Consider the following 12,862-nt stretch of genomic DNA (forward strand, 5'->3'; position numbering starts at 1 on the left):
TTATCTCCATGTCTCCTTTTTGTTACGGGCTTTGAGCCAGTTCGTGACACACTGCATTTGAGGAACAATGGGAAAGTAATTCTGCTTTGAATGTTGATAAACTTGTAATCTCACTTTTGAGAAAATCGCCTTTGAATGTTTTGGTATCTAGTGAAGAGCTCTTTGTCTACACCAATTCAGCATTGTTCACACCCTCTTAAGCTTTAGCCCCACCCATCTCGTTTCGCTTTCGGGGCGTTCAGAGCGCACACTTGAGGCTCTGGCCGACGATTTAGTTACCTCTGGATAACATGAAAACAGCCTAACCAGCTCTGCTGGCAACAATTTCATTATGCTTTTTTACACACATTTATTACACTGGCCATATTCAAAGGGTGTTGTACGTACATCACGTAATGTTAGCTAACGAGCCAGCCAGCCAACGTTAGCTAGTTAAACAACAATGAACAATGCCAACAATGCCACAGTCCTGGGAGCCAACCAACCATGTTCAAAGTTAGCTAGCTAACATCAGGCTCTAACTAGAACAGCACACGTCTCTGGGATACAAAAAATAATTGCTAGGGAGCCAGCAAGCTAACATTAACTAGCTAGCTAGGTAAACAATGAACCTAGCTAGGTAAACAAAGTAAGTTCACACAGGTCACATAACGTTAGCTAACGAGCCAGCCAGCTAACGTTAGCCAGTTAAGCATTCTAGTACAGTTAAATAGTTAACACACACACACACACGGGGACACAGCGGTCTAAGGCACTGCATCTCAGTGCAAGAGGCGTCACTACAGTCCCTGGTTCGAATCCAGGCTGTATAACATCCGGCCGTGATTGGGAGTCCCATAGGGCGGCGCACAATTGGCCCAGCGTCATCCGGCTTTGGCTGGAGTAGGCCGTCATTGTAAATAAGAATTTGTTCTTACATGACTTGCCTAGTTAAATAAAAGGTTACACACACACTGACCAAAAAAGTTATTTTGTTGGCATGTACGTATGTCTCCATTACCATTACCAGTAAAACATCAAAACCTTTTTCTTTCACTTACTTGCTGTGCTGTTTCGTTTCATTCTCAACCAGGATTTCTATGGAACGCCGTTTGGGTCTTTGCGTGTCAAAAAAGAAACACATTAAATAACACTATTTGACGTGTCAAATAAGCTTGTTGACCAATCAGGAACTGAATATGACTGCTCGTCACATAATAATTTAACGTGTTCATACATTTTTTACGTAATTATCGAAAGCGTTCATTAATTGTTTACGTAGTTATTTTATTACACTATCACTCGTATTTCATATGTCACATCGATTCATCGATACGTATGCTATGATGCTGGTAAAGTTGTCAAGCGCACCTACAGTGCTGGTCATAAAAAAAGCTAACTAGCTCATGGATGCAAACAATGCTCTTCATAACATAGCAAAACGACAACCTATTTCAGTAGCTATAGTTAGATGGCTCCTAGCAATATAGTTATCTATCTAAAATAACCCTAATTAGTTCTTAATTGATTAATGGTGGTCAGACCCATATATGTGAAGCTAGCCACAATAAGGATAAGCAAAAATAGTGGACTTTGCAGTTAGCCTTCAAAATAAAAGTATGTCAATGACAGTGATGCAAATAGTACAATTATGCCATAATTGAATAGATCATGCTAAACGAGGTTGGAATGTTACATAAAATCAACAAAAAACTATTTATAAAATTGACAAATCTGTTGAAATCACACTGGAGGTATTATACTTTAGAATTGCATTGGGGGCATACTTATTTCACTTGTGGATCAATGAGATGGGGTATCAGTCTACTCAGTGACACCCAGAGAACATTAGCGTCGTAGCGCTTATTGCGGGACTCTACAACTGTGAATTGAGCCACATTTGACAACCTGTGTATTGAACACTATTCCTGAGGAAAAACAATACTGCGTGGATGTTTTGAAGTCTGATAACTCTGAGGAGACAATAGCTTGGGTATTGAGTAGACTGATACCCCATTTCATTGATCCCCAATCCTTTACAATGCAATATGAATGTCAATACACACAGTAGGGTGACTGGGGAGGTGATTTCACACGGTCACAGTTCCGCGATAAGAATTACAACGCTAATATTTGCGTAAACTCTTCACAGTTGTGTTCTGTGGTTGTCAACGAGTAGACTGATACCTAATTTCATTGCTTCACATTCCAACCTTGTTTAACAGTATCTATTTGAAATATGGCATGATTCCACCAATTGTAACCTTCTGCATCACTTTCAAAGAGGTACTTTTATTTTGATGGCAAACCGCAAATTCCACTATTGTGCCTAATCCTTATTGTGGCTAGCTTCACAACACATAACCTGGTCCGGTCGAACATCACTAGCCAGATGAAGCTAGCTGGCTGCTTATAACGTTAGCTTTGGACAACAGGGTTAAGTAGCTAGCTAGCTATTTATTTTCATGAACTGAAGTTCAATTTCAATAGGCGAACAACAAATGGCACCCGAGCTAATTCTTTCTCAGAAGGATGCCTAAATCATTACTAAGAATAATGTAAATGACTGCAGTTTGTACTGGTCATTGTTCTCAGGCTGGTTGTATTGATGTTAGCTAGCTACCAAGCTAAAGCTAGTTACCCCAGAAGTTGCGGTCAAACAAATAATGCTTTTTTACCAACGCAGTATTTTAAACACATCGTTCGTGGCCCGGTGTTTGCTTGTTTGCAGACTTTTTTGTACAGCTTTGACAGTGCTACTGATAGTAGTGGTGGTGCTTGGATTGCACGTGCAAATTCAGAACACACAACATTCTATAATAGAACTGTGTTATTTGACGTGCCAAATTAAAAGCTTATTTAACTCGTCAAATAGTGTTATTGTCAAATAGTGTTAATTGAGGCATGTGTTTTTTGACACGCAAAGACCCAAACGGCGTTCCATAGTATGTCGTGAAGCTAATAACAGTGACGCTATTACTGTGTAACTCCGGTAGGGCAACATCTGAAAAATAGAGCACTTGGTAGTGTGTCCCGGGGCTCGACCAGACAGAGAACGGTTGATGTTCAAGGGCAATGAATTCCATTATCTTGGTGTTAATGGATTTCGCATGGGTTGTTTCGCTGAAATGTTCTTAATCTTTCAAATGACTGCCTGACTTGACTGCTCAATCCACACAGCAGACATTGTGGGCTAGGTTAGGAATGCTGTATTGCACTTGTAGCGCAAAATTTTACGTGGCGTCATTACGTCATTATATACAGTTGAAGCCAGAAGTTTATATACACCTCAGCCAAATACATTTAAACTCACAATCTTCACAATTCCTGACATTTAAATCTAGTAAGGAATTAAGGAATACCTAGGATAGGATAAAGTAATCCTTCTGACCCCCCCCCCCCTTAAAAGATTTAGATGCACTATTGTAAAGTGGCTGTTCCACTGGATGTCATAAGGTGAATGCACCAATTTGTAAGTCGCTCTGGATAAGAGCGTCTGCTAAATGACTTAAATGTAATGTAAATGTAGTAAAAATTCACTGTCTTAGGTCAGTTAGGATCACCACTTTATTTTAAGAATGTGAAATGTCAGAATAACAGTTGAGAGAATGATTTATTTCAGCTTTGATTTATTTTATCACATTCTCAGTGGGTCAGAAGTTCACATACACTCAATTAGTATTTGGTAGCATTGCCTTTAAATTGTTTAACTTGGGTCAAGTGTTTCGGGTAGTCTTCCACAAGCTTCCCACAATAAATTGGGTGCATTTTGGCCCATTCCTCCTGAAAGAGCTGGTGTAACTGAGTCAGGTTCCCATACATTTTCTATGGGATTGAGGGCTTTGTGATGGCCACTCCACTACCTTGACTTTGTTGTCCTTAAGCCATTTTGCCACAACTTTTGCAACCAAGCTTTAACTTCCTGACTGATGTCTTGAGATGTTGCTTCAATATATCCACATCATTTTTCTTCCTCGTGATGCCATCTATTTAGTGAAATGCACCAGTCCCTCCTGCAGCAAAGCACCCCCACAACATGATGCTTCCACCCCGTGCTTCACGGTAGGGATGGTGTTCTTCGGCTTGCAAGCCTCGCCCTTTTCCCTCCAAACATAACAATGGTACATATGGCCAAACAGTTCTTGTTTTGTTTCATCAGACCAGAGGACAGTTCTCCAAAAAGTACGATCTTTGTCCCCATGTGCAGTTGCAAACCGTAGTCTGGCCTTTTTATGGCGGTTTTGGAGCAGTGGCTTCTTCCTTGCTGAGCGGCCTTTCAGGTTATGTCGATATAGGCCTCGTTTTACTGTGGATATAGATACTTTGTACATGTTTCCTCCAGCATCTTCACAAGGTCCTTTGTTGTTGTTCTGGGATTGATTTTCACTTTTCACACCAAAGTAGGTTCATCTCTAGGAGACAGAACGAGTCTCCTTCCTGAGCGGTATGACGGCTGCGTGGTCCCATGGTGTTTATACTTGCGTACTATTGTTTGTACAGATGAACGTGGTACATTCAGGCGTTTGGAAATTGCTCCCAAAGATGAACCTGACGTGGAGGTCTACAATGTATTTCTGAGGTCTTGGCTGATGTATTTTGATTCTCCCATGATGTCAAGCAAAGAGGCACTGAGTTTGAAGGTAGGCCTTGAAATACATCCACAGGTACACCTCCAATTGACTCAAATGATGTCAATTAGCCTCTCAGAAGCTTCTAAAGCCATGACATAATTTTCTGGAATTTTCCAAGCTGTTTAAAGGCACAGTCAACTTAGTGTATGTAAACTTCTGACCCACTGGAATTGTGATACAGTGAATTATAAATTACATAATCTGTCTAAACAAGCTGCTGCCTTGTATCCATAATAAATACACAATTGTCCCGTTTCCATTCGTCAGTGACTCAGCATTGTCACATGTTCCCATGTCACCCACAATAGGGCAGGCAGTGGAAACCGATCAGGATATTTACACACACACAAACACACAGAGAGATAGAACAGGAAGTGTGTTAAGGGAAAGAAGACTGGCTCTGGGTGAGTTTGTGGTCTGTCTGGGAGCATGTGTACCTCTCTCTCCCCAGATTGTAGGGTAAGGCATGGGAGAGGGGATTGGCCAGAGAAGGGCAGTGACAGACATTGAGAGACAGGTGGAATTGCCAACAGACAGGTAGACTGGGTGTCTCTGCTGCAGGCAGCCAGTGCAAAGGCAGGTGGGACATAAATGGACTGATACAGTAGGAAGGTAGGTGTGTGTGTGTGGGCATGTGTCTCGATCTCTCCCTTACGATCAAATTGGCTGTGCCTCTGTTTGAAGGTGCTCTGTAGGTTGGAGCTGAGCTGGGAGATGGGGGCCTTCAGGTCTGAGTGGCTCTGCTGGCTCAGCTTTTCCTCCATCTCCAGGGTACAGCATGAGTAGCCCTGGGGACACACCTTTAGGGGGGCTCCTACAGGCACAGACGGGTGAGAGAAAATCCTGTTACACACTATACAGTCGTGGCCAAAAGTTGAGAATGACACAAATATTAATTTTCACAAAGTCTGCTGCCTCAGTTTGTATGATGGCAATTTGCATATGCTCCAGAATGTTATGAAGAGTGATCAGATGAATTGCAATTAAATGCAAAGTCCCTCTTTGCCATGCAAATGAACTGAATCCCCCAAAAAACATTTCCACTGCATTTCAGCCCTGCCACAAAAGAACCAGCTGACATCATGTCAGTGATTCTCTCGTTAACACAAGTGTGAGTGTTGACGAGGACAAGGCTGGAGATCACTCTGTCATTCTGATTGAGTTCGAATAACAGACTGGAAGCTTCAAAAGGAGGGCGGTGCTTGGAATCATTGTTCTTCCTCAATACATAATGCATAGTGCATTTAATGTAAAACATTTTATCCTTTTTTAAGAGCTCAAGCACTTAATCGCTCAGCACTAGACAAATCAAAGAAAGTGACCTTCAAAATGTGATGTCGTTTTATTGGAATTTTCAGCTGTTGTTGGTAAGTAAAGAATCTGCTAACTTCTGACATGACTTACCGCATCTTTAAGTGAATAAGGAGCCTTGTGAATCAGCAGAAAATAAAGAATAATGTTCAAGAAATAAAGATTTATTTTTCTATTTTATCTCCACAGTAAGCCACCCATTCTCTAATTTGCCTTTCAACAGGCAGCCCAGTAATATAATTTAACATATGGTGTCCCAGGCCTCCCTGCTTCACACAAATCAAACTTTATTTGTCACATGCGCCAAATACAACAAGTGTAGACTTTACAGTGAAATGTTTACTTACAAGCCCTTAACTCTTCTTGAACTGCACTGTTGGTTAAGAAAATATTTACCAAGTAGACAAAAATAAAACGTAATAATAAAAAGTAACACAATAAGAATAACAAGGCTATATACAGGGGGCACCGGTACCGAGTCAGTGTGTGGGTGTAGAGGTTAGTTGAAGTCATTTGTACATTTAGGTGGGGGTGAAGTGACTATGCATAGATAATAAACAACGAGTAGCAGCAGCGTACAAAAGGGAGGGGGGATTCCATGTAAATTGTCCGGTGGCAATTTTATTAAATTGTTCAGAAGCCTTATGGCTTGGGGGTAGAAGCTGTTGAGGAAGCTTTTGGTCCTAGACTTGGCGCTCCGGCACCGCTTGCCGTGTGGTAGCAGAGAAAACTGTCTATAACTTGGGTGACTGGAGTCAGACACTTATGGGCTTTCCTCTGACACCACCTATTGTATAGGTCCTGGATGGCAGGGAGCTTGGTGATGTACTGGGCCGTTCGCACTACACTCTGTAGCGCCTTACGGTCAGATGCCGAGCAGTTGCCATACCAGGCGGTGATGCAACCGGTTAGGATGCTCTCGATGGTGCAGCTGTAGAACCTTTTGAGGATCTGGGGACCCATGCCAAATCTTTTCAGTCTACTGAGGGGGAAAAGGTTTTGTCGTGCCCTCTTCACGACTGTCTTGGTATGTTTGGACCATGATAGTTCATTGGTGATGTGGACACCAAGGAACTTAAAACTCTCGACCCGCTCCACTACAGCCCTGTCGATGTTAATTGGGTCCTGTTTGGCCTGCCTTTTCCTGTAGTCCACAATCAGCTCCTTTGTCTTGCTCACATTGAGGGAGAGGTTATTGTCCTGGCACCACCCTACCAGTTCTCTGACCTCCTCCCTATAGGCTGTCTCATCGTTGTCGGTGATCAGGCCTACCACTGTTGTGTCGTCAGCAAACTTAATGATGGTGTTGGAGTCGTGTTTGACCATGCAGTTGTGGGTGAACAGGGATACAGGAGGGGACTAAGTACACACCCCTGAGGGGCCCCGGTGTTAAGGATCAGCGTGGCAGACGTGTTGTTCCCTACTCTTACCACCTGGGGGCGACCCATCAGGAAGTCCAGGATCCAGTTGCAGAGGGAGGTGTTTAGTCCCAGGGTCCTTAGCTTAGTGATGAGCTTCGTGGGCACTATGGTGTTGAACGCTAAGCTGTAGTCAATGAACAGCATTCTCACATAGGTTTCCTTTTGTCCGTAGGTACAGAAGGGTAACTCAAAAAGTTTACCCCGGAAAACCATCTATCCAAAAAAAATAAAAAAAGTTTAATTTAATGCGAGTGATTTATTCTCCTCAACGTGACGTCTGATAGCAACCATCAGTCCAAACGTTATATGGCGAGCTCTTGCAGCTGTTGCTCATGTGGGAGTAATAGACACACATACTGACAGGAGGTGGGGTGGACTGATGAAGACAGGCTTGAGCCGGGGAGAGAAGTTGGAGCGCGGATGTTAAACGGGCTTAGCCTATAAACTTCCACCCTGAAGAAGGCACAGTGATGCTGAAACATTGGTGACTTTGTGACAAAGGGCTGGTAGTTTATATATGGCGTGTGCAACTTTTTTTATAGTTTATTTGCCGTTAGTCAGCACCTCCACACAAAATAATTTCTGGGTGCGCACCAGAAACGAGCTTAGCCTGACAATTTAAGCAATTTCTTAGCTCTGACATCCCACCTGGAGACGTCAGTCTCTCTCCTCTTCTAACCCACGGAATCATTCCAAATCAAACCAAGCCCTCTGCTCTGCTCTGCTGTACAGAACAATTGACAAGTTTGCCAAAGAGTAGTCAAAGTGGACTCAACTTCAAATTATCGCCAGGGTTGGAGTGGCGCTGCAGCACGGTGGGTAGGAGAGGCGAAGAGGCTGAACGCGAAGTTGCAGCTGCGATAACGTTTTCTTTTTCTTTTTAAAAGGAGGCTGTTGGAATTCGGGAAGAACACAGGGGTTCTTTCACTCCGCCCAGGCTCCCAAATGGCATGTTTGGGTTTTCCCCAACAGAGCTCCGCTCGCTCAGTCAGCGACTCTGGCCCGTCTCAACGTATTGTTAATAGTTAGAATAGTACAATACACAAGGCGCAATTTCGAAATTTGGTTGTGCATCAGCCGTTTTTATTTTGGTATGTCAGTCACTCAATTAGCCCATGTCAGCCATTTTATTTATTTATTGTTAAGTTAGTCAAGCAGCCAGCTATCTAAACTTGTAGTAGTCATGGTCGAATTACAGACCCGGGGGGGGGCCCATTGATTGTTAGTCACGCTCACTCTGATATTATATAAAAAACTGACAACATTCTCACCACCCTATGGCAAAATGTGTAGAATTGCAGGAAACGAGCTGTAAAACGGCAAAATCTTCTCTCCGACCCATGCCAAAATGTGTGGAATTGCAGCAAACTTGTTTTAAAACTTTTTTCTCTCTCCGCTGTCAAAACGGCAGACGCTAAAATGCTTTGCTTGCAAGGTGAGAACAAAATCTCCACCCATCTAAATATGTCTCTAAACACTTCAACATTAAAGTGGATACTACCATGAGTACAGATAATCCAGAATAAAAATTTGTAAGAAAGCATAACCACCCCCCATAATGCTAACCTCCTCTGTTGCTGTAATGTTGTGCGTCTAACTTCCTCTCTCATCAGTATTCACGATTCATTCATGAATATCCGCAATCATGGTAGCATCCACATTAATGTGTTTAGAAAAATATGATATTCTTATTTACAATAAAAGTGACTCCAAAATTACACAATACAATAGTTACCACTCATTTCTATTGGGCACAAAATAATCTGAAACACAACCAAAACAAACAGAAAATGCATCCAACAACTTTTTAGAGTCAAAAGCTTGATGTAATTATTGTGTCCTAGGAATATGGGACCAAATAATAATTCTGAAACCATAAACAGGCTGTATATCCTAGGCCTATTCTTGATAACTTCTTCAGCAAAACAGAATGATCAACCGTATCGAAAGCCTTTGTCAGGTCAATGAACAAGGCAGCACAGCTCATTTTTAGCATCCAAAGCATTGACAAGATCATTAACAATTAGTGTGGTTGCTCTGGTAGTACCATGCCCAGGCCTAAACCCTGATTGGTTTATATTAAAAATACGATTACCAAATAAAAAGGAACGAAACTTGTACATTAACCAAGGATTCAAGAATCTTAGCTAAACAAGATAGTCTTGAAATGTGGTGACAGTTGTCAAGATCATTTCTATCCCCACCCGTATAGAGTGGCAGCACATATGCAGATTTCCATGCTTTTGGAATACTTCCTGATAACAACGTTGAATTAAAAATGTGGGCTACTGAGCCAGCAATATGGGAGCGCTCCAGTCAATGTCGAGTAAGGACGTGCACGCATAGAAGTAGGCCTATAGGCTACCTGGCCTGCACGCAAATGTATGCATATAAAATGTGCCATTTAGGTATCTGATATATCTGATTGGCTTAACGCACCACTACAAATGACCCGTGGAGCCTCTCAAAGTAATGTTTTCTTCACCTCAAACAGCAAGCAAACAAAGTCTATTTTTACATCCATTGAGATTTATAATAGTTCCTCAAAGTATTTAAAAAATCTTTCCAGTTCTCTCCCTTTCAATAACCACTCAGCGTGAAAGGGAAAATGTCATGCTCTGATCGGGTGGAAACGTCATAAAATAGTCTTCTTATCAGTGCTGGACTTGGATTGAAATAAGTTCCGGTACTCATTTTGGGTTCTGGTACTGTTTATATTTAGTTGCAGGACCTCCACAATATGTTTGAGCTAATATTCTATAAGTGGAACAGGAGCTCAAGCAGTAGAACATTTGAGGTGCTGGTATTCAGCTACGGTGAGTTCCTGCCCAAGTCAAGCACTGCTTTTCATCCCTTGCGCAAATAGCCTACAGCGGTGTCTGTCTCGAGCTCACTGGCGTGGGAAACTGAGGGCCCAGAATATTTTTGAAAATGTTGCCAGTTCGCTAGCGCAAGCTTCAGGCCGACCCAAGTTAATAGTTGATACAATGTTTCAAGTTCGTTGCAGGCAGGCCATGTGTAGCCAATGTGATTTATAGGATATTTATTTGTATCAGCATATGTTCTACCTGCAGGCTGCAATGTTTTTATTTGTTGGCTTTATGTAGGCTATTTTTACATAGTTGGCAATGGCAAGAGAAGTTACTTTTAGGTTTATCATTTAGATAGGATTTTGATAAACCACATGACAACGAATTTGAGATATGAAGACGTTATAAATTAAATTCAACTTTCACGAAAAAGTGCATGTGAAAACCATAACTGTCAGGCAGATTGGTAGAAATTGGAACAAGAACCACCAGTGTTGCCAACTCCTCAGTAAGGAAAGTAGCTATTGGCTGTCCTAAAAGTCGCTAGAAGTCCCAAAATGACGTCATCACCTAATATGTATAATTGGCCATGTGCATGTAATTGTGATGGACGCTGTAGGAGAGAGGAATAATGTTGTGGGAGAGAAAAAGTGAGTAAAAAAACACCCTAAATATGTTTAGAACTACAAATGTACCTTCTTCTGTCAATTCTTGTTTTTTTTTATGTCACAATTCCAACCCTCCTCATTTACCCGGGCTTGGGACAGACAAAAGTGACCCAAAAGAGACACTCTGGCGGAGTTATAGTTTATTTTTTCATTTTTTACATTTGCATCCCGCCCATCAGCCAGCGGCGGCTTCCCGCATGCGCGATTCATTTGCAGTCTGGACGCGGAGGGGTGAACATCTCCTGCTCTGACTGCAGCGCGAGGACTGGGCCACCAGTGAGTGCTTTGGGATGGCGGGGGGGCCCACGGCAGCACCCGCTGCTCGTTGAGAAGAGTAAGAACGATACGTGCTTTCACGTCAGAGTCTCCAAAAGTCTCCAAAAACACCAGAAAAAGTCGCTAGAGGGGTCTGAAAAATGTGAAGTTTCTAAAACTGTTTGAATGATGTCTGTGAGTATAACAGAACTCATATGGCAGGCGAAAACCTGAGAAAAATCAAACCAGGAAGTGGTAAATCTGAGGTTTGTAGGTTTTCAACTCTTGGCCTATCGAATACACAGTGTCTATGGGGTCATTTTGCACTTCCTAAGGCTTCCACTAGATGTCAACAGTCTTTAGAACCTTGTTTGATGCTTCTACTGTGGAGTGGGGCCGAATGAGAGGGGAATGAGTCAGGGCTCTGGCAGAATGCCAGGAGATTGTGACATGTTGTAACATGTTGTCCCGGGAGTGTCATCTGATGAAGAATATCAAAGGTTAGTGATTCATTTTATCAATATTTCTGCTTTTTGTGACTCCTCTCTTTGGTTGTAAAATCGCTGTATGCTTTCTGTGACTAGTTGCTGACCTAACATAATGATATGTTCTGATTTTGCCGAAAAGCCTTTTTGAAATCGGGCACTGTGGTTGGATTAACGAGAATTTTATCTTTAAAATGGTGTCTAATACTTGTATGTTTGAGAAAATTTAATGAGATTTCTGTTGATTGAATTTGGCGCCCTGCAATTTCATTGGCTGTTGGCGAGGGGTTCCGCTAGTGGAACGGGGTTCCACCGGACACCTCCCTCCTGGGATCAAGTCCAAATCGACCCACCCACCCACCCACCCACCCACACACACACCGAGAGGGCGAAAGCGAGAGAGAAGTTGGCAACCACTACCTAAACACATCACTGCTCAACACATAGCTCTTTGTACCAGCATGATTAGAGAGCGACCCAAAGTAAGCAGTGGGAGCGCGCGCACGCACACACACCTCCTTTAAGTGAAACAGAGAATCAGACTTTACTCCACCAAGGCGCCTGCTTGCGTGCCCACAGTACAGGGACACAATCTAAAGGGCTTTCTCCCTGTGGAAAATGTTCATAATAAGGGGTGCAACTTTTGATTTAGAAGTGGGGGGGGACATAACCTGTCGGGCAGTTTGGGGGACCTCCCCAATCATTTTTTGGGGCATCTAAAGCTAATTTCCTGCATTTCTACATCATCTAATTTGACCGAAAGCCCTTCCAGCCCGTCTATTTAGAACATCAGAAAGCAAGCAAAAAATGCCCACAGTCATAAAGCTAGGTAAGAGGTTATTATGTTTAAGTGATTAATAAGACTTAGCTAAAGGTAATTCACTAATCAATGTTGTGTTGCACCTTTAACCAATAGACCAACAAATGAACTCTTAAAATAATCTTTGTTATGACATCCTACATATCAAATTTCAAAAATTGCTTTTTTTTTTAAATAAACACACGCCTAGAAATATACACAAAAGTATTTGGACACCGCTTCAAATTTGTAGATTCGGCTATTTCAGCCACAATCGTTGCTGACAGGTGTATAAAATCGAGCACACATCCATGCAATCTCCATAGACAAACATTGGCAGTCAAATGGCCTTACTGAAGAGCTCAGTGACATTCAGCGTGGCACCGTTATAGGATGCCACCTTTTCAATGAGCCAGTTCGTCAAATGTATGCCTTGCTAGAGTTGCTCTGGTCAACTGTAAGTGCTGTTATTGTGAAGTGGAAATGTGTAGGAGCAACAACGG

At 42.4% G+C, this 12,862-nt stretch overlaps 1 protein-coding gene across 1 annotated transcript in view; it reads right to left on the reverse strand.

The window, feature by feature from the left end:
- The window catches only part of LOC120057823 (glypican-4-like), a 78,876-nt gene that overhangs the window by 32,839 nt on the left and 33,175 nt on the right, over positions 1-12,862 (reverse strand). Inside the window, exon 2 of the mRNA XM_039006286.1 lies at positions 5,266-5,424. Coding sequence (XP_038862214.1) covers positions 5,266-5,424 — 159 coding nt within the window. The remainder of the gene's footprint in view (positions 1-5,265; positions 5,425-12,862) is intronic.

The sequence above is a fragment of the Salvelinus namaycush genome, chromosome 13 (assembly GCF_016432855.1).
Source record: "Salvelinus namaycush isolate Seneca chromosome 13, SaNama_1.0, whole genome shotgun sequence".
NCBI lineage: Eukaryota > Metazoa > Chordata > Actinopteri > Salmoniformes > Salmonidae > Salvelinus > Salvelinus namaycush.